This window comes from Vipera berus, assembly GCF_964194415.1.
Source record: "Vipera berus genome assembly, chromosome: 6".
Lineage (NCBI taxonomy): Eukaryota > Metazoa > Chordata > Lepidosauria > Squamata > Viperidae > Vipera > Vipera berus.
In genome coordinates this window covers 5,377,130-5,398,898 of record NC_138208.1, presented here as the reverse complement: position 1 = coordinate 5,398,898, position 21,769 = coordinate 5,377,130, and the positions used below count along the sequence as shown (strand labels likewise).

The following is a 21,769-nucleotide window of genomic DNA, read 5'->3' as shown; positions in this document are numbered from 1 at the left end:
TCTGTATGTGAGGGGGGTTTTTTTGCTCTAATTTGCATCACTTTGCACAATCAAACAGGTCCGGCGTATGCTTTGTTTTTTAAATTAGTCATTCTGCATCAAGATATCTGGGAATTGTTTGCAAATCAATTTCAGTTTCACTACTATGAGTAGCTTGGCATCGTCCTTGGGCTTTGCCTACTGACCAGTGTATTCCTAAACCCCAAACAATTTGTGAGGAAGCCAAAGAAACCGTCCAAACACAATTCTTTTGGGACTCTGCTCCTTGTTTTCTCTACGTAGCACATTTAGTCCAGCCACCTGTTCCCATTTTTGGCTTTCTGTTTTTTACCAATTTTTGATCCATCGATCACTTAAGTTTACTCAAGAGCCCTGCTGGAGAAACATGATCATACAGTGTTGTTTTTTTTTTAAAAAATCCAAGCGGTCAATATGGACATAACTCACTCTTCCTATCAATGCTCTAAAAAAAATAAATCTAATTTTGGGAGGCAGAATTTCCAGAATCTGCACTTATTTTGCTTCAGCTTGTTCTCCTATTTGCATCATTAGTTTTTCTTTAATTAAAGTTTCTGCTATTTGGCTTCTTCTTCTTCTTCTTCTTCTTCTTCTTCTTCTTCTTCTTCTTCTTCTTCTTCTTCTTCTTCTTCTTCTTCTTCTTCTTCTTCTTCTTCTTCCTCCTCCTCCTCCCTCCTCCTCCTCCTCCTTGTGGCTAATATATTTTGGACTGTAATTAAGTTTCCCCCCCTTTCTTTTTCCCCTAGGCAAATTCTTAAGATGCTTAAAACCCACAGTGCTGATGTGCATCTTTCAACTGTGGGCTTGAAAACATTAAATCTGCTTCTTTCTTCAGGTATATATTTTTCTTAAAATGTTATAGGCACATGATATTGTTAGTAGTCTAAGAGCGTCATTATTCTCCACGTATTTATTGTTCTTCGAACTCTTGCATATGAAATGATGTGGGGAAAGGTTTTTGTTTTTAATTTGTACATTTGGTGATTGATTAAATGCTACTCCTGTTGACTCTTAGAAACCACATAGACAGAATTTTGTTGGGTCCTTGGTGCTCTCTGACTTAGTGGTTTTCTTGCAGATATTTCATTACTAAGCCAACTAACATCATCACCCCCGGATTATCTCTTTGTCTTTTTGAGTAGAGTAGAGTAGAATGCAGAATGCAGAATGTAGAATGCAGAATAGAATGCATAGTAGAGTAGAACAGAACAGAACAGAACAGAATGAAATGAATAGAATAGAATAGAATAGAATAGAATAGAATAGAATAGAATAGAATAGAATAGAATAGAATGCAATGCAATGCAATGCAATGCAATGCAATGCAATGCAATGCAATGCAATACAATACAATACAATACAATACAATACAATACAATACAATACAATACAATGCAATGCAATATTTGGCCAAGCCTGATTAGATACACAAGGAATTTGTCTCCTGTGCAGAAGCTCTCAATGTACACGGAAAGCAACAGAGTAATGATAATCGTAATCGTAATACTAATAAGAGGGAGCAGTAAAGAAGATGATGATGATGATGATGATGATGGTGATGATGATATGGCCATACAACATGGGTAAATGTACTTTAGGCTAGATGGTTAGAGGGATTCCGACATATAACCTATGTGTGACTCATTAAAGCAGCTGCATCCTTTTCTAGGTTGGTCCCTGGTTGCAATGTTTTTTTTTTCCCCAGTGAAGAAATGATGGAGAAGCAAAAGGGCGGAGAGTGTTGGAAACATATTTCTCACGTGATCCAAATTCAGACGCTTGGCAACTGACTCGTATTTATGACGGTCGCAGCATCCCGGGTTCACGTGATCCCCTTTTGCGACCTCCTGACAAGCAAAGTCAATGGGGGAAGCCAGATTCACTCAACAACCGTGTCCCTTAACTGAACAACTGCAATGATTCACTTAAGAACGGTGGCAGGAAAGGTTGTAAAACGGGGCAAAACCACTGAACAAATGTTTCGCTTAGCCACAGAAATGTTGGGGCTCACTTGTGGTCCAAAGTCGAGGGCTTACCTGCACACAGACCTATCAAAAACATGTAAAGTTTTAGTTTAAACCCTTTACGTTTTCCTGTCATTTTGTTATTAATAAAGGTGGTTTAATAACGAAAGCTAAAGCCGAATTTAGCTATAAAACAGAGAGGTTTATTTCCCCCAAATCACATGAGTTCACAGATGGGATTTCCACTCTGCAGAGTGAATCAGCAGTGTGATTCATGCCTTTCCTGATACCCTTATCTTCACCTTTTAATCTTCCTGTATTTTCCCATTTCCCTTCTGTCGTCATCACAGGAAACTAGGGAGTGCATAATACAGTATTTGGCTTGGTACACTAGCCGTAGAAATCCTATACATAGAATTATCCTTACTGTAGTGGCCAAAATTGTGGAAACGTTTTGGGAAAAGTGTCCAGTTAGAAATGCCACCTTTGGTAAAAAGTTTCTACCCATTTTTCTTCTAATTTCTTTATAACTGTAGCCTTGTTCACTTAACAATACTATTTTACATCGCTTTCAGGGCGACCAGTCAACTCTTTGCACCATTACTTTAATTTTATTACGTTTTACGAGCTCACTAAAATGAACACGAAAAACCCGCAACCAACTTAGTAGCCATCACATAACACACTGACAAATGTCCTCCTCTCGGCTTCAATACGTGACATCGATAACCGAATCCTGCTGTGATCTGATTGGCTCATTGCCAAAACAAGGTGACACCCGATTGGCTCTCTAAACACTGGTGCTCATTGGCTACAATCAAAAGAAAGCTACAGGATCTCAACCTAAGCAAGTTGTGCTTCCTTTTTCTGGCTATTTGGCTTTAACTTTTCATGGAATACAGGACAGATAATTGAACAAACTATGTTGCATTACATTCTTGATTAAATTATCTTTCCGTTGATATATAATTTTATGCTACTACTCCAAAAAAAAAAAAAGTGGTGTTATTCGCCATCAAACCTCAAAAATACACTTCTCCCAAAAGGTTTCCACAATTTTGGCCACTACTGTATTGGCTAAGAAGTGATGCTGACTTGCAACCACAATGGAGCCCGAAATTTCTGTCGCTAAGCGAGATGCTTATTAATTTTGCCCCAGTTTACGACCTTTCTTGCCACCGTTGTTAAGTGAATCATCACAGTCGTTAAATTAGTAACCCGGTTGTTAAGCGAATCCGGCTTCCCCCGTTGACTTTGCTTGTCAGAAGGTCGCAAAAGGGGATCACGTGACCCCGGGATGCTGCAGCCGTCATAAATACGAGTCAGTTGCCAAGCGTCTGGATTTTGATCCCGTGAACCCAGGGATGCTGCAACGGTCGCAGGTGTGAAAAACAGTCATAAGTCACTTTTTTCAGTGATGTAACTTCGGACGATCACTAAATGAACTGTTGTAAGTGGAGGATTTCTAAATAGAAGCTACAGGAATAATGTCATTTACCCATCTTACGTATACAGGCAGTCCTCAATTTACAACCTTTCGTTTAGTGGCTGTTTGAAGTTACGACGACACTGAAAAAAGGGACTTAGGAGCATTTTTCACATTTATAGCCTTTGAAGCAGGGGTCTTCAAACTTGGCCCTTTTATGACTTGTGGACTTCAACTCCCAGAATTCCTCAGCCAGCGTGCCAGGCTGAAGAATTCTGGGAGGGGGTCTTCAAACTTGGCCCTTTTATGACTTGTGGACTTCAACTCCCAGAATTCCTCAGCCAGTGTGCCAGGCTGAGGAATTCTGGGAGGGGGGTCTTCAAACTTGGCCCTTTTATGACTTGTGGACTTCAACTCCCAGAATTCCTCTGCCAGCGTGACAGGCTGAGGAATTCTGGGAGGGGGTCTTCAAACTTGGCCCTTTTATGACTTGTGGACTCCCAGAATTCCTCAGCCAGTTTCGTTGGCTGAGGAATTCTGGGAGTTGAAGTCCACGTTATAAAAGGGCCAAGTTTGAAGCATCCCCATGGTCACGTGATCAAAAATTCGGCAACTTGGAAACTAACTCATAGTTATGACTTGAGTCATGTGATCACCTCTGGCGAGCTTCTGATAAGCAAAGTCAGTGGGAGAGCCTGATTCATTTTACAACCATAGTATTAACTGTAGTGGTTCATTTAACAACCGTGGCAACAGAGGTTGTAAGACGGGGCAAAACTCCCTTAATAACCGTCTCGCTTAGCAATGTAAATTGTGGCTGTAAATCAACAAGTACCTGCGAGTAACACCTTTTCCTTCAGGGAGATTTATTTTTGAGTAGAAATTAGATGGAAATGTTCTGATAGAAGCCAAATAAAAAAGAATATTTGTAAGCAAGTGATCTGCAGAGTTTTTCTTGCATTTTTTTTCCGCAGATGAAATCACACTTCTTCTTTTAGAAGAAGGGACTGATATATTTTTATTGATATTTGATGCCATGGATACCTTTCCGGATAATGAAAAGATCCAGAGATATGGATGTAAAGCTTTGCACATGCTTTTAGAAAAAGGTAATTTGTATAAGTTTTCACCGTTTTGGTAGAGCTGGAAGGGAACCCTGGAGGTCATCTAGTCCAACCCCCTTGCTCGGGCAGGAGACCCCGTACCATTTCAGACAAGTTGGCTGTCCAGTCTCTTCTCCAAAACCTCCAGTGATGGAGCGTTCACAGCTTCTGGAGGCAAGGAGTTCCACTGGTTAATTGGTCTCACTGTTAGGAAGTTTCTCCTTAATTCCAGGTTGCTTCTCTCCTTGATTAGTTTCCACCCATTGTTTCTTGTCCTGCCTTCTGTTGCTTTGGAGAATAAGTTGACCCCCTCCTCTTTGTGGCAGGCCCTTAAATACTGGAATACTGCTATCATGTCACCCCTCGTCCTTCTTTCCTCTAGACTGGCCATATCCAAACCCTGCAACCGTTCTTCATATGTTTTTGCCTCCAGGCCTTTAATCGTCTTAATTGCTCTTCTCTGCGCTTTTTCCAAAGCCTCAACATCTTTTTTGTAATGTGGCGACCCAAACTAGATGCGGTATTCCGGGTGTGGTCCTACTAAGGCTTTTTATAAAGCGGTACTAATACTTGGTGTGATTACGTTTTTTTGATTTAAAGAATATAATAAATTAGGATGATTGGCATGAGAAAAGGTGCTTTTTGACACTAGGAACATTCTGCCCTTCAAGGAGGAAGGAAAAACGTTAAACATGCTGAGACTAAACACTCTGCAATATTTAAGGAGTGTGATCTACTCAAGACACCTTGCTGGCTTAGGATTTGAATCGTCACGGCATGGTTACAGCATTTCTGCAGTAGTTATTAAGCACTTTGGTGGTTAGCCTCTTCCAAACTTCCATTTCGTGCAGCTCTGCCCTAGCTGAGTTAAAAAAAACACACAACAGCGATTGAGAAATAGCAAAGTGAAGCAACTTCTCTTCAATCTCACAGTTTCAAAGAGGATGTAAACTTGTCAACAAGTATTGAGTTAGGCCAGGGGTGGGGAACCTTGGCTCTTTTATGACTTGTGCACTTCAATTCCCAGAATTCCTGAGCCAGCATGGGGAACTGTGGCCCCCTTTAGGACTTGTGGACTTCAACTCCCAGAATTCCTGAGCCAGCATCGGGAACTATGCCCCCCTTTAGGACTTGTGGACTTCAACTCCCAGAATTCCTCAGCCAGCATGGCTGGCTGAGGAATTCTGGGAGTTGAAGTCCACAAGTCATAAAAGGGCCAAGTTTGAAGACCCCTGATGTAGATGATAGACAGGTGGTTTTGACCTTTGCTCCTTTTGCCTTCTGAGAATTGAATTGGTTAATGACATTATCAAAGCAAAGCCTTGACTTCATTTATGCCGTTGTCTTGCAATTCAGTTCCCGAGGAGCAGCTGATTGAATTTGTGGAGGCGAACGATCACATGATTATACTAAAAGTGTTTAAACAGTTCCCAGAGAAAGAAAATGTCATCTGTTTTGCACTTCGGTCGTTGTATCTGTTGGCTGGACCACGTAAGTAGGATTATCTTATCAGAAGATTGTTGGAATAACTATGATCTCTGTTTCTATACATGTAGCTGGCTAGTACTTTTCTGGCTAGTACTTTTCTACCATGGAAAGTCTTCGGTGAACCATGTGCAAGGAAGTAAGCCATAAACCCAGAGAGGCCATTTGGCTACAGCCAGATAAGGTCAGTGAACCATGTGCAAGGAAGTAAGCCATAAACCCAGAAAACAAAGGAACCTAGGAGAGGCCATTTGGCTGCAGCCAGATAAGGGCATGGTCACAGTATTCCTCCACACCATTGGCTATTCAATTTAAGGTAAATTCTGACGTCTCCTGCAAGTGATTGGTCATTACTGTATTTGAATCTACCTCTAACACCTATGTCCTTTTAGGATAGTTTAGAAGAACACACGTGTAACCATGATTGGTCTATTTGAATAACAATAAAATGTGATTGGTTGCTTTTGCTATAAATAAACAAGGTCCACTGCTCCTCGTGGTTGAGTGTCCAGCATCCAGGGTGCATCCCAGGAGCAGCGGGGCCCTTTCCCCGAGAGAGATCTGTGTCTTTCTTTCATGGGCACTAACCCTGGGCAGGAGCAGCCTCTGCCCAGCTTCACCAGCAGCATCCCAGCAACAGCAGCTTCCCAGCATCCCTGCAGAAGATACTGCTGGGCGAATAAATACATTGGTCAGTAATCATCCTTGTGCTGGCATTATAACTTGGCCACCAATGGATTTATTAAAGAGATGCCTTTAACGTACTACAAACTATGAAATGTGTTTGCAATTCCCAAATTAATTTCCAAGAGTGCCACTAACACAAAGAAACTGTGTGTGTTTGTATTTGTGGATTTAATTTATTTATGCGTGCACATATGCTCTGAATAGGTTAGGTTCCCATTTCACGTGAAACTATGGTCTGATTTACAGTGGTTAGTGAAATAAAAAGCATCTATGTACTAATTCACTTAGAACTCTCCTTTCCAGAAATTGATAGAATAGAATATAGAATAATATAGAATATAGAATATAGAATAATATAGAATATAGAATATAGAATATAGAATATAGAATATAGAATATAGAATATAGAATATAGAATAGAATAGAGCTGGAAGGGACCTTGGAGGTCTTCTAGTCCAGCCCCCTGCTCAAGCAGGAGAACCTATACCATTTCAGACAAGTGACTGTCTAGCCTCTTCTTTAAAATCTCCAGTGATGGAGCACCCACGATTTCTGGAGGCTTCTGTTCCACTGGTTGATTGTCCTTACTGTCAGGAAGTTTCTCCTTAATTCTAGGTTGCTTCTCTAGTTGCTTGACTAGTTTCCATCCATTGTTTTTTGTCCTGCCTTCAGGTGTTTTGGAGAATAGCTTGACTCCTTCTTCTTTGGGGCAACCCCTGAAATATTAGAAAACTGCTACCATGTCCCCCCTCATCCTTCTCTTCATTAAACCGGACCTACCCAATTCCTGCAACCGTTCTTCATTTGTTTTAGCCTCCAGTCCCCTGATCATCTTTGTTGCTCTTCTCTGTACTCTTTCTAGAGTCTCAACATCTTTTTTGCATCGTGGTGCCCAAAACTGGATGCAGTATTCCAAGTGTGGCCATACCAAGGCCTTGTAAAGTGGTATTAACACTTCACCTGATCTTGATTCCATCCCTCTGTTAAGGCAGCCTAGCACTGTGTTGGCTTTTTTGGCAGCTGCTGCACACTGCTGGCTCATATTTAAGTGATTGTACTATTCTGTTAACGATTTCTAATGATTTATTTTATTTAATTAATGCTCATTTTATTGGCCTGAGGTGAAAGGCAGCATCATTTGCAAACATTTCAAGAATTATTAATGATAATTTAAAAATAACATTGGCATGCACAAATGGGATAAATGTTTTTCTTACTCGAGATCGTCTTTGTGCTGTTTTTAGTTAGCAATGCAGAAGTTCTCATGTCTGGAAATGTGCGGTGTTACAATATCGTAGTGGAGATTATGAAAGCGTTCCCTGCATGTGAGTCAATTCAGGAAGTCAGCTGCTGTTTGCTGCACAAACTTACTCTCGGTGAGTTCTAAATGAAATTATCTGTCTGTGGATTGATAGGAACATTATTACAGGGGAGGAATGAATAATGCAAAAGGAGTTATGGAGGAACTCTGTACACTTAATAAAGCCTCTTTCTGAAACATTATTTAACTGTCTGTCTGTCTGTATCTATCTATCTATCTATCTATCTATCTATCTATCTATCTATCTATCTATCTATCTATCATCATCCATCCATCCATTATTTATCTATCTATTATCTCTCTCATCCATCCATTATCTATCTGTCTCTCTCTCTCTCTCTCTCATCCATCCATTATCTATTATCTCTATCTATCATCCATCCATCATCTGTCTATCTATCATCCATCCATTATTTATCTATTATCTCTATCATCCATCCATCATCTATCTCTGTCTGTCTATGTATCTATGTATCTATGTATCTATGTATCTATGTATCTATCTATGTATCTATCTATGTATCTATCTATCTATCTATCTATCTATCTATCTATCTATCTATCATCCATCCATTATCTATCTATTATCTCTATCATCCATCCATCATCTATCTCTGTCTATCTATCTGTCTGTCTATCTATCTCCCATCCATTATCTATCTCTATCTATCTATCTATCTATCTATCTATCTATCTATCTATCTATCTATCTATCAATCATCCATCCATTATCTATCTATTATCTCTATCATCCATCCATCATCTATCTCTGTCTGTCTATCTATCTATCTGTCTGTCTGTCTGTCTGTCTGTCTGTCTATCTATCTTCCATCCATTATCTATCTATCTATCTATCTATCTATCTATCTATCTATCTATCTATCTATCTATCTATCTATCTATATCTCCAATTTCAATATATTGGCATCCTGAATTGATTTAATGTTCCATGAATGAGCTGAAGTTAGAAAAAAGTTCTTCATGAATTTTCAAATCATGCCCACTTTGGCAACCTCCTGTGATTCTAGTGCTTCTTCAAATAGATTATTCGTAACAGAAAATACGATAAAGGTGGTGAAAGGATTATTTTCAGGATTTCAGATTTGATTTCTTTTAAGGCTGCCCACCTCTATGCCCGTTTCTGGAGAAAGCATACAGTATTTGATTCCAATGTCCTTATTTCTATGGGGGAAAAAACACGGAAGGAAAAAATGGGGCATGAAATTGCTTCCACTCAAAACTCTTAATAAAAAAAACAACAACCTTGTGTTTGCAAAAATCATGCTAGTCTTTAGTATGGGGCAAACAGCCTCTGTCCATATTCAGTTCTCCAGCATCTCAGGCATATCACATAAGAGGACTGCAGCATTCCTTAAGGGGGAGAAGCAAATTTTGACAGTTCTGAAGGGGTCTGATTCATGATGGTTTGGATATTTTTTTTAAAAAAAATGGTTCCCTCCTCTGAGGACTGAACATGACTAAAAAAATATGGCATGTTCCTCTCTGCAGGAAAGTCGCCTTGCTTGGTGCATACTCCTATACTCCTACTTGATTTTTCCCCCTTTCTCTGGGTGCTATTCTTTATTATTGCAAAGCATGTCCCCACATTCCTTGCTCAAATGCTCTTTTTGAGAATAGTTTTGACCTGGGGAAAAAAACAAAACAAAAATCCTTGTCATGAATCTTTCTCAATTCCATGTCAGGTAATCTTCTGTTTTACCTGTACATTGAAGCTACTTTTGTTTTTTTTAATCTCCACAGAAAACTTTTTCAATATCCTCGTCTTGAATTATGTACACGAAGTGATTGTGAAGGCTGTAGAAACGTATCCTGGAAATGAGAAGCTACAGGCAGCTGGCATTAGCTGTTTGGCTGTCCTCAGTAAGTAACTAAATGAAAGAAAATTAAGTTCCCCAGATGAATTTGCCCTCAGGCCCCCCCTCTTTTATAAAGGTAAAGGTTCCCCCGCACATGCGTGCTAGTCGTTTCTGACTCTAGGGGCTGGTGCTCATCTCCGTTTCAAAGCCGAAGAGCCAGCGCTTGTCCGAGGACGTCTCCGTGGTCATGTGGCCGGCATGACTAGACGCCAAAGGCGCACAGAACGCTGTTACCTTCCCACCGGAGTGGTCCCTATTTTTCTACTTGCATTTTTACGTGCTTTCGAACTGCTAGGTTGGCAGAAACTGGGACAAGTAACAGGCGCTCACTGTTACGCGGCACGCGGTATTCGACCCGCCAAACTGCCGATCTTCTGATCGACAAGCTCAGCTTCCTAACCCACTGAGCCACCACGTCCCTAATAATAATAATAATAATAATAATAATAATAATAATAATAATAATAATAATAATAATAATAATTAAGATTTAATCTTTAATTTGATTCACAGTCTGGGACTGGTAAAAACTTAACATGTCAATAATAATTGCTATTATTTAAGATTTAATCTTCCATTTGACTCAACAGTCCAGGAGTGGTAAAAACTAAACACTTCAAGTCCTAACCAAGGACCTAAGAGCTGTTTTAAGTAACCTCTGAGTATATAGGCAGTTCCGAGGAGGGTGGGGTTTTTCTTTTGCAAAGTCAGGATATTCAGGTTTGATAAATTCAAAATGTCCACGTAGCCCTGTGGGTATTGCTCCAAGGGCTCCTGTTACGACTACAATTGAGCCCAAAAGTTTTTGTTGCTAAGTGAAACGTGTTCAGTGAATTTCGCCCCATTTTACGGGCTTTCTTGCCACATTTGCTCGGGATTTGGCACTCGGGATTCGACCCGCCAAACTGCCGACCTTCTGATCGACAAGCTCAGCGTCCTAACCCACTGAGCCACCGCGTCCCTTTTTTATGAACCCACAAATGGATCTAGACATCCTTTGCTAAAAGGGAAACTGTTAAACTTCCTCTTTCTGCAAGCCACCAAATATTGGGTGGTAACTTTTTCGGTTCCCATTAGGCTAGGAAATCTTTGATTTTTTTTTTATTTTCAACCCATGTAGTTGACAGTTTATATTACCAAACATCTGAGTTTTGATCACACACAGTCGTAAATGTGAAAAACGGTCGTCTGTCGCTTTTTTTCCAGTCCCATTGTAACTTTGAACGGTCACTACATGTACTGTTTTTAAGTGGAGAACTACCAGCATTTGTTTAAATTCATCATAACTGAGCAGCAAAAACTGGAACCTCTCCTAGTACGTAGCCGGGATGGTGCTGACTAAGTTTTTCATTCTGACTGATAATAAAACAGAAGGTTGGAATGCCAGATATGAAATTAACGGCCTTGTAACCAAGGCATCAAATGCAACTCAGGTGCTGAGGTTTAATTGAAGTCCACTCGGAGGCTCCAACTGGTGCAGAATGCAGCGGCGCGAGTTGTGCTGGGAGTTTCCCGATACTCCCATGTTACACCTTTGCTCCGCGAGCTGCATTGGCTGCCAGTTGTCTTCCGGGTGAGATTCAAGGTGTTAGTAATGACTTACAAAGCCCTACATGGCATGGGTCCGGATTACCTACGGCAACACCTGCGGTCGGCGTCAACTTCCCTCCGTCCAGTGCGCTCCCACAGAGAGGGCCTCCTCAGGGTGCCGCCGATCAAAGAATGCCGATTGGTGGCCCCCAGGGGGAGAGCGTTCTCTGTGGGCGCGCCAGACCTGTGGAACCGCTTGCCGGTTGAGCTCCGGACGGCCCCCGACCTCCGCTCCTTCCGGCGGGATCTAAAAACGTATCTATTTGAGCAGTCTGACCTGGTCTGATGGGTTAGGGTTGGGGTTTTAAATACGTCTTAACTATTGTTTTAACCTTGGGCATTTATTTAATTCGCTTTTAACTTTTGTATCCTGTTTTTGTATTTATTGCCCTGTACACCGCCCTGAGTCCTTCGGGAGAAGGGCGGTATAAAAATGTAATAAATAAATAAATAAATATGCAACGTCCGGTTACCCTGAAACCAGTGGTAGGATTCAGCCGGTTTGGCAGAACCGGTAGCTAATTTTTTTTTTGGCCTGGGCCCAGAACTGTACTTCCGGAAGTGGCATCCACACAGACGTTCACATATGTTTGAATCCCACCACTGCCCCTAAGGGATTTTCACTTTTGAGAAAATCAATGTAGAGTTTTAAGAGCAACAAGTCAAACTGTTAAAATGCTTTTTTGGGCCTTTCTTTTCTTTTTTCTTTTTTTTTTGGCTGACGGTGAGTAATTTGGTTCAGAATCAAACTGAGTCGCCGTTGCTCACCTGTGCTGTGAAAACAGATGTTGGCGTGCTCGAGAGTTGAATTTAAAATGATCTCTTTTCTCCCAAGCGGAGACCATCTTTTTAAACAGAGATTTGGAAGACAAAAAGGAAGAGGAAGAAGAGGAGGAGGAAGAAGAAAATAAATTTTGCTGGCTGGAGGCCTGCTATAAAGCATTAAAATATCACAGAAAAAATAGAGACGTACAGGTATAACCCTAAAAGCATGGGAATAAGGGCATTAAATCTGACTTAAGTTTTGCCTAGGGGAAAAAAGAAAAGCTGCCAACGCTTATTTCATTTTATGTCATTCTTAAACACCGAATATACCTACTTTAACTGAAAATGGATATTGATTTCTGCGCAGAAGCAGCTTAGATCCTCGCTACAGCTAGGAATTTTGTTTTTGGTCTTAAGTTTTAAAATTAGGTCCTTGACTTACAGCCACAGTTGAGCCCCAAAATTCCATTGCTAAGCAAGACAGTTGGTAAATTGAGTTTTTTCGCCCCATATTATGACCTTGCTGGCCACAGTTGTTAACTGACTCACTGCGGTTGTTAAATGAGTAACAAGGTTGTTAAGTGAATCTGGCTTCCCCCGTTGACTTTGCTGCTCAGACGTTCGCAAAATAGGGAATCACGTGACACACAAACCCCCCCACCTGGGACGCAGCAACCGTCATAAAGACGAGTCAGTTGCCAAGCGTCCAAATTTTGATCCGGTGACTGCAGGGATGCTGCGGCAGTTGTGTGAACAACAGTCATAAGTCACATTTTTAGTGCCGTTGTAACTTTGAGTAGTCATTAAACAGCAATAGCACTTAGACTTTACAGCAGTGGCCAAAATTGTGGAAACCTTTTGGGAAAAGTGTCCAGTTAGAAATGCCACCTTTGGTTAAGTTTCCACCAATTTTTCTTCTAATTTCTTTATAACTGCAGCCTTTTTCACTTCATAATACTATTTGACATCGCTTTCTGGGCCACCAGTCAACTCTTGGCACCATTACTTTCATTTTACTACGTTTTACAAGCTCACTAAATGAAAGAACACAAAGCACCCCAACCGGCTTGATAGCGATCACATAACACACTGACAAATGTCCTCCTCTCGGCTTCAATACGTGACATCAATAACCGAATCCCACTGTGATCTGATTGGCTCATTGCCAAAACAAGATGACACCCGATTGGCTCTCTACACACTCGTGCTCATTGGCTACAATCAGACGAAGGAAAGCTACCTGATATCAACCTAAGCGAATTGTGCTTCCTTTTTCTGGTTATCTGGCTATAACTTTTCATAGAATACAGTACAGATAATTGAACAAACTATGTTGCATTACTCTCTTGATTAAATTATCTTTCCACTGATATATAATTTTATGGTACTATTCCAAAAGAAAAAAAAGTGGTGTAAACCTCAAAAATACACTTTTTTAAAAATCCCATTTATATCCCGCCCTTCTCCGAAGACTCAGAGCGGCTTACAATTTAAGCACAAACCAATGTGCTTAGCAATAGCCTTCATTCTATGTATATGCCTGCTTATTAGGGCTTTTGCCCCCCCCCCAAGCGGCATTATTACAAAGTCAGCTTATTGCCCTCAACAATCTGGGTCCTCATTTTACCTACCTCGGAAGGATGGAAGGCTGAGTCAACCTGAGTCAACTTTTCCCGAAAGATTTCCACAGTTTTGGCCGCTCCTGTGCATACCGCGTCGTAGTGCTTTACAGCCCTCTGTAATCGGTTTACAGAGTCAGCCTATGGCCCCCCCCAACAATCTGGGTCCTCATTTTACCCATCTCGGAAGGCTGAGTCAACCTTGAGCCAGTCAGGATCGAACTCCTGGCAGTGGGCAGAGTTAGCCTGCAATACTGGATTTTAACCCCTGCGCCGCCACCATTGTAAGTCCTTGACTACCTGAATTAATGACCTATTTCTGAGAGTCCAGAATCTTTTCATCTCTGTACGTGATTAACATTAAAACGGTGTTGGGTTGTTGTTATTGTTGTTGTTGTTTTTTTAAAAAAATGTATAGGTTTTGAACCTTTTCTACCAAGCATGAGCCACGCTAGTGCTTCTTATTAGTCTGCTCTGAAATTAGAAGTGCTGTGCTAAATAATGACTTATATTCTGTTGTTCTGTATTCTTTAGGAAGCTGCGTGCTGGGCACTGAACAATCTGCTGATGTATCAGCCTACCCTTAATGGGAAGATTGGGGACGAAGAAGGAAAGTGAGTGCAATCTTTTGCAACAGCTTTGTCAGCTGCGCATAGTTTTCGTTTAAATTTCTCTTTCCCGTGTTTCGCTTAAGATGAACAATCTAGCACAGACATGTCAAACCCAAGGCCCGGGGGCCGGATCCAGCCTGCGAAGTGGTTTCATGTGGCCCGCGAAGCCATCCTGGAAACAGTGAGGGAACGGCCCCCACTGCCTTGGCCCTGGCCCAGAGACCCTCCTCCTGCCAGAGACCCTCAGATCTGTCCCACTCCTGCCCAGGCCCCCATAGGCACCCTTGATGCGAACGATGTAGAGCTGGCCACGCCCACCCAGTAGGCCATACGCACTCTAGCCACGCCCACCCAGTAGGCCACGCCCACCCAGGCCATATCCACTCGGCCCCCTGAGGGCAACTGCAATGCTGATGTGGCCCTCAATGAAATTGAGTCTGACACCCCTGATCTAGCATGTTCCCTTTGCTTCCTGGATCACATTTTTGAGGTGGGAGCCTTCAGGTTAGTACTGGGAAAAGCAAAGAAAACTGCTTTTATACCTCAGATTGCCTTAACAATACAAGTACAGGCAATTCCCAACTTAGGAAGACCGTAGAGTCCCCAAACTGACAGTGGCTAAGGGGAATTTGCCCCGCTTTACGACCTTTCGTGCCACGGTTGTTAAGTGAATCACTGCAGTTGTTAATTTAGCGACACTGTTGCTAAGCGAATCGGGCTTCCCTCTTGACTTTGCTTGTCAAAAGGTCGCCGAAGGGGATCGCGTGACCCCGGGACACGGGTACCGTCATAAGTATCAGTTAACAAGCCTTGGAATATTGTTCACGCGATCCCGGGGCATGCCGCAACGGTTGTTAAGTCTGAAAAAAAAGGCGATAGCTCACTTTTCCCAGTGCCGCTGTAACTTGGAAGAGTCTCTAAACCAACGGTTGTAAATCGAGGACGGCCTGCAGAAACTCCTCACGTTGAAGGGCATTCTAGATTTTGCAATTTGAGAAAATCATTTTTTTCCCACCCAGCGCTTTTCCACTATCAGACCTGAAAGGGAGAACGCCGGACGTTTTTAAGAAAAGAGTGGACAGCCATTTGTCTGAAATGGTATAGGGTTTCCTGCCCGAGCAGGGGGTTGGACTAGATGACCTCCAAGGTCCCTTCCAACTTTATTATTATTATTAACAGCTGGGAAAGGCTGCAGGCAGTTGAAACCGAAACCTAGCCTCGAACGTTATTTTGACGTTCGCTCTTATTTCCCGATCGAATCACTTAAAAAAATAAACCACGATGCTAGGACGTTTCCATTGAAATAGCCCTCTCCTTCTCTTTGGGTTAGGTACCCAGCGCACAGAGAAATGATGCTGGCTATGTTGATGTATCCTTCTTCCAAAGAAGTGTTCCAGGCTGCTGCCAACGCCTTAGCGACTCTGGTGAAGCAAAACGGTAAAGAAATGGAACGATGCCTAAGTGGGGAAGGATGGCATTGCAAAACCAGCCCTTAATGCCGGGTGTTGGCTCTGGGTCCAAACGCTCAGGAGGGGAATTAGCCTACTAGGGACTCCCCTGAGGACAAGGATCTGACTAGCCCTGAATGCCTTTGAGCTTTATCTGGCCTTCTTTCCAAGGTGAAAGCTGGAAATCTGGGGAGATTCCTGTATTGGTACCAATCTCAATCAAAAGCACGGCATAGCGAACAATCATTGCCCTTGTTCATACGTCTACGATCGTTCTACGGGTAGTGGCCAAAATTGTGGAAACCTTTCGGGAAAAATATATTTTTGAGACCACTAATGAGACCACTTTTTTTTTGGGAGTAGTACCATAAAATTATATATCAGTGGAAAGATAATTTAATCAAGAGTGCAATGCAACATAGTTTGTTCAATTATCTGTCTGGTATTCTATGAAAAGTTGTAGCCAACTAACCAGAAAAAAGGAAGCACAACTCGCTTAGGTTGAGATCGGGTGGCTTTCCTTCGTCTGATTGTAGCCAATGAGCACGAGCGTTTATAGAGCCAATCAGGTGTCATCTTGTTTTGGCAATGAGCCAATCAGATCACAGCAGGATTCGGTTATCGATGTCATGTATTGAAGCCGAGAGGATGACATTTGTTAGTATGTTATGTGATGGCTATCAAGTGGGTTGGGGTTTTTTTCTGTTCGTTTGTTTAGTGAGCTTGTAAAACATAGTAAAATGAAAGTAATGGTGCCAAGAGTTGACTGGTGGCCCAGAAAGCGATGTAAAATAGTACTATGAAGTGAAAAAGGCTGCAGTTATAAAGAAATTAGAGGGAAAATTGGTGGAAACTTTAACCAAAGGTGGCATTTCTAACTGCACGCTCTTCCCAAAAGGTTTCCACAATTTTGGCCACTACTCTATATGAAAGAACCCAACTTACTCTAACCAATACCCAGAATTCTCAGCATTTAGCAATTGCTATTTCTTTCTTTCTTTTATTTATTTTTTCTTACTTTAGCAAATGCTAGAGGAATTCTCTTGGCGAAAGGTATACACATCAACGTGCTGGAGATCATGCGGAAATATTCCAGTTCTCCCGAAATTGCAGAAGCTGGTTGCCGATTGCTGTACCATGCTTTTGAAGGAAGGTAACTAAACCTAAATCCTGAACAACTAGTAGATCCCAAATCAGCCCTCCTCTGGGTTGTTTCTGACCTGACTTCGTGCTTCTTCAGGGATCGTTCCCACGTTCCTAAAATTAAGCCCTCTCTAAGTACTAAGTTTTAGGTTAGGCACTGGAAAATTGTAAAAAAAAAAAATTCCAGAAGGGAAAAATTGGAAATCTTTTGTGCAGTTATCAAGAAGAACTACATGTGTGCCCATGAAGTTGCCAAGGGTTGGTCTTGAGGGAAACTTAATATTTAAATAGAATAATCATAATCATAATAACAACTTTGCAACAACAAAGCTATTGCTAAGCACATTGGTTTGTGCTTAAATTGTAAGCTGCCCTGAGTCTTCGGAGAAGGGCGGGATATAAATGGGATTAAAAAAAATAAAAATAAAAAAAAGCTGAAACTGTTTCACATTTAATATGTGAGTGCAGCAAAATCGCGCAAACTGATTACAGTTGCTAAACTAATCCACTGGGCATCGTGTAAAAAATACGACTTGCCTGTGTCCGAAAAGTGGTGGGAACATAGGGTGGAAAAAGTTGTCGAGAATGAGAGGGTGAAGATCTTGTGGGACTTCCAAATACAGACAGATCGCCATTTGGAACACAACATGCCAGATATCACAGTTGTAGAGAACCGAAGCGTACAGTTGATTGATATCGCTGTACCAGGAGATGCCAGAGTCGAAGAAAAAGAACTGGGAAAAATTACAAAATACCGTGACCTGGCCATCGAAACTGTGCGATTATGGTTGAAACGTGTAACAGTGATACCCATTGTCATCGGGGCACTGGGAACTATGTCCAAAAACTTTGCAAAACACATCAAGAAATTGCAGCTTCCTGCAATAACTCCAGCAAAGCTACAAAAAACTGCGCTACTCGGAACATCTTATATTTTAAGGAGATACCTGGTTGATAGCTAGGATGCTGGCAGCAACCCGTGTCAACCATTAGTGCCAGTCAATTTGAGTGTTCAGTTAACTGAGTTTCATGTTTTATGAATAAAAGTTTTATAATAATAACGATGATGATGGTGATGATGTTGGAAGGGACCTTGAAGGTCATCTTGTCCAACCCCCTGCTCAAGCAGGAAACCCTATACCAGGGGTAGGCAACCTCGTCTCTTTTATGATTCGTGGACTTCAACTCCCAGAATTCCTGAGCCAGCATGGCTCAGCTTGGAAACCTCTCCATTTCTCCTCAGCATGACTGGCTCAGGAATTCTGGGAGTTGAAGTCCACGAGTCATAAAGTGGCCTAGGCCTAGGGCAGGGGTAGGCAACCTTGGCTCTTTTATGACTCGTGGACTTCAACTCCCAGAATTCTTGAGCCAGCATGGCTCAGCTTGGAAACCTCTCCATTTCTCCTCAGCGTGGCTGGCTCAGGAATTCTGGGAGTTGAAGTCCAGGAGTGATCAAAAGAGCCAAGGTTGCCTGCCCCTGCCCTAAAGCATTTCAGACAAATGGCCGTTCAGTCTCTTCTTAAAAACTTCCAGTGTTGGAGCATTCACCGCTTCTGGAGGCAGGTGGTTCCACTGGTCAATTGTTCTAACTCTCAGGAAATTCCTCCTTCGTTCTAGGTTGCTTCTCTCTTTGTTCATTTTCCATCCACAGCTGTGCATATGCAGTCTCCCTAGGCAAGCCTCCCCCTTTTGAATGCAGAGAGGTCTATCAAATGTATAATCCAACAAACCAAAGAAGAAAGCAGGCTGAGTTTACGTTTGAGGAAGCACGTGTAAGGAGAAGAAGGGGGTGGAGTCAAGAGAAGAATCAGCCTGAAGTCATTACGTTCCACCAGTGGTCCAAATCAGTCCCCCTTGAATTCATAGGTCCCTTCCAGCCTATGATTCTATGTTCTAAAAAGCAAAGAGGTTACCAAGTAGCTGGCCTTTTCATAGGGCGCGCAACTTAGGCGTCCTCCTGGATACACGACTCAGTTTTGAAGATCATATAGGAGTTGTGGCCAGAGGGGCATTTGCCCAGGTTCGCCTGGTGCGCCAGTTGCGCCCCTATCTGGACCAAGATGCTCTACGTACGGTCACTCATGCACTCATTACCTCCCGTATAGATTACTGCAATGCTCTCTACATGGGGCTGCCCTTGAAGACCACCCGGAGGCTCCAGCTAGTGCAGAATGCGGCCGTGCGGGTTGTGAGGGGAGCATCTCGATACTCCCATATTACACCCCTCCTGCGTGAGCTACATTGGTTACCGGTTGTCCTCCGGGTGAGATTTAAGGTGCTGGTTCTTACCTTTAAAGCCCTACATGGCCTAGGCCCGGGATATTTGCAGGACCGTCTGCTGCCAGGAACAACCTCCCATCGCCCGGTGCGCTCACACAGGGAGGGCCTCCACAGGGTGCCGTCGGCTAGACAATGTCGGCTGGCAACCCCCAGGGGGAGGGCCTTCTCTGTGGGAGCGCCAGCCCTGTGGAATCAACTTCCCCTTTTGCTCCGGATGGCCCCGGATCTCCGGTCCTTTCGTCGCGGCCATAAAACATTTCTCTTCCATCAGGCTGACCTGAACTGACGATAGGGGTTTTTAAGTAGCATATTTTTAATATTTTATCATTTTATCATTGGGGCTTGTTAGTTTAATCTTTTTTAACATTTGTATTATTGTGTTTTATTGTTGTTAGCCACCCTGAGTCCTTCGGGAGATAGGGCGGCATATAAGTCCCAAAAATAAATAAATAAATTTCCATGATTTATTTTCTAGTTTCTTACAGTTGGATATCATGGTCACTGCTGCATCTGCCAGTGTACAGACCATGAAGAAACATAAATCCTTGCTGTCAGTCCAGTTGGAAGCCCTTAAAGTGATTTTACGTTGCATGGCTCCAGGTGAGAGAGACGGTAGCATCCACTAAGACAAAATCTACGAATAAAGAGTCTGTTCTTTTTTTTAAAAAAAAAAATAATTTTTATTTTATTTTTATTTTTATTATTAAAATCTTTTTTGATTTTTTTTTAAATTTAATTTTGAAAGAGAGGAAAGTCCTCAACTTACCACCACGTGAGCCCCAAAATCTACATTGCTAAGTTAGTCATTTGTTAAGTGAGTTTTGCCTCATTTTACGACCACAGTTGTTAGGTGAATCACGCCAGTTGTTAAGTTAGTAACACGGTTGTTAAGTGAATCTGGCTTCCCCATTGATTTTGCTCGTCAGAAAAAGGGGACCCTGGGCCGCTGCAACCATCATAAGTACATGTCAGTTGCCGAGCATCTGAATTTTGATCATGTGACTCTGGGGATGCCGCAACGGTTGTTAAGTGTGAAAATCGGTCTTCGGTCACTTTTTCCAGTGTCATTGTAACTTTGAATGGTCACTAAATGAACTATTGTAAGCCAAGGAGTGCCTTTAGAGATGGAGAAATTCAGCGGATGAGCAGCAGATCTGAAATATCACAAAATAAATATATTCCAATGCATTATTAGAAGCGTATAATCAGATATTTTATACACACTTTCTAATCAAAATGAGTTCCTGTTTAAGCTAAAAACGCTTGGTTAAACTGCTCAGTTCAAACTATAGGTAGTCAATAATACATGATCCGTGTATCGTTTTTGCCAAATTGCATCGAATTTACTTCTGATATCGCACTCAAAAAAAGAAAATTGGTTTGCGATGTTTTGTGGTGTTATATCGCTTCAGTCTTGACTGCTAAAATGAGTGGTTCTTTTTCCTTTTCGAAATTTCTAATCCCAACATTAAAAAGGAAAGACCACTAGTTAATAAGCTTGAAACCAAGTCCAGTCGTTGTGTGGCTTTCCACTAGTTAAAAGTGAAAGAAATTTAAAATGTATTATCCTCTACTAATGGAAGAAATGTTAATTAATTTGGGGGAAATGCTATTTCTTTTTGTTGTTCAGTCAGTGAATTGTCTCCAGCTCTTCACAACCCCGTGGGACCATGGATCAGTGCTAAAAAGGAATGGGGTTTGTTCTCATTTTATATACTAGATATACTGCCTGTGGGAATGATCAATAATTAAGACCAACATTCAAGAAGTAAACAAGAGCCTTGGTGGAGCAGTGGGCTAATGCCTCCTTAAGTAACACCAGCTGCCTGCAATTAGTGCAGGTTCGCCTCCCACCAGGCTCAAGGTTAACTCAGCCTCCCATCCTTCCGAGGTAGGTAAAATGAGGACCCAGATTTTTGGCGGCAATTAAGCTGACTTTGTAATAATGCCGCTTGGGGGGTGTATGAAAGCCCTAATAAGCAGGCATATACATAGAATGAAGGCTACTGCTAAGCTTGTAAGCCGCCCTGAGTCTTCGGAGAAGGGCGGGATATAAATGGAATTAAAATAAATAAAATAAAATAAAAAAGAAGTAAACAATGCCGCAATTACAAGAGCTACCAACTCAGATAACCAAGCTAACAATAAACAAGAGTTCAATCCGGGAACCATTACGTTCATTCCCATCAACGCTGAAAGGGCAAGCCACTAGTATATAAAAAAGAAATCAAACCCTACTCCCTTCTAGCACTGATGATGTTACGTAGTTTGGTAATGAACATCTGCAAGGAAATAAGCTCAGAGAGCACCAAGGACCCCACAGTCCTCTTCGTCGTCGTCGTCCTCCTCCTCCTCCTCCTCCTCCTCCTCCTCCTCCTCCTCCATCATTCCACAAACCCTACTCCCTTCTAGCACTGATGATGTTGCCTAGT

At 42.0% G+C, this 21,769-nt stretch overlaps 1 protein-coding gene across 3 annotated transcripts in view; it reads left to right on the top strand.

Annotated features, from left to right (window-relative positions):
- The first annotated feature begins 714 nt into the window (after positions 1-714).
- Positions 715-21,769, top strand: part of LRRK2 (leucine rich repeat kinase 2) — a 95,189-nt gene continuing 74,134 nt past the window's right edge. For all 3 annotated transcript variants that reach the window (XM_081330713.1, XM_081330712.1, XM_081330711.1), the window contains exons 1-10: positions 715-853; positions 4,383-4,517; positions 5,868-6,002; positions 7,928-8,059; positions 9,766-9,885; positions 12,307-12,446; positions 14,390-14,469; positions 15,797-15,903; positions 16,938-17,067; positions 19,813-19,937. In XM_081330713.1, coding sequence (XP_081186839.1) covers positions 778-853; positions 4,383-4,517; positions 5,868-6,002; positions 7,928-8,059; positions 9,766-9,885; positions 12,307-12,446; positions 14,390-14,469; positions 15,797-15,903; positions 16,938-17,067; positions 19,813-19,937 — 1,180 coding nt within the window. In that variant the 5' untranslated portion in view covers positions 715-777. The remainder of the gene's footprint in view (positions 854-4,382; positions 4,518-5,867; positions 6,003-7,927; positions 8,060-9,765; positions 9,886-12,306; positions 12,447-14,389; positions 14,470-15,796; positions 15,904-16,937; positions 17,068-19,812; positions 19,938-21,769) is intronic.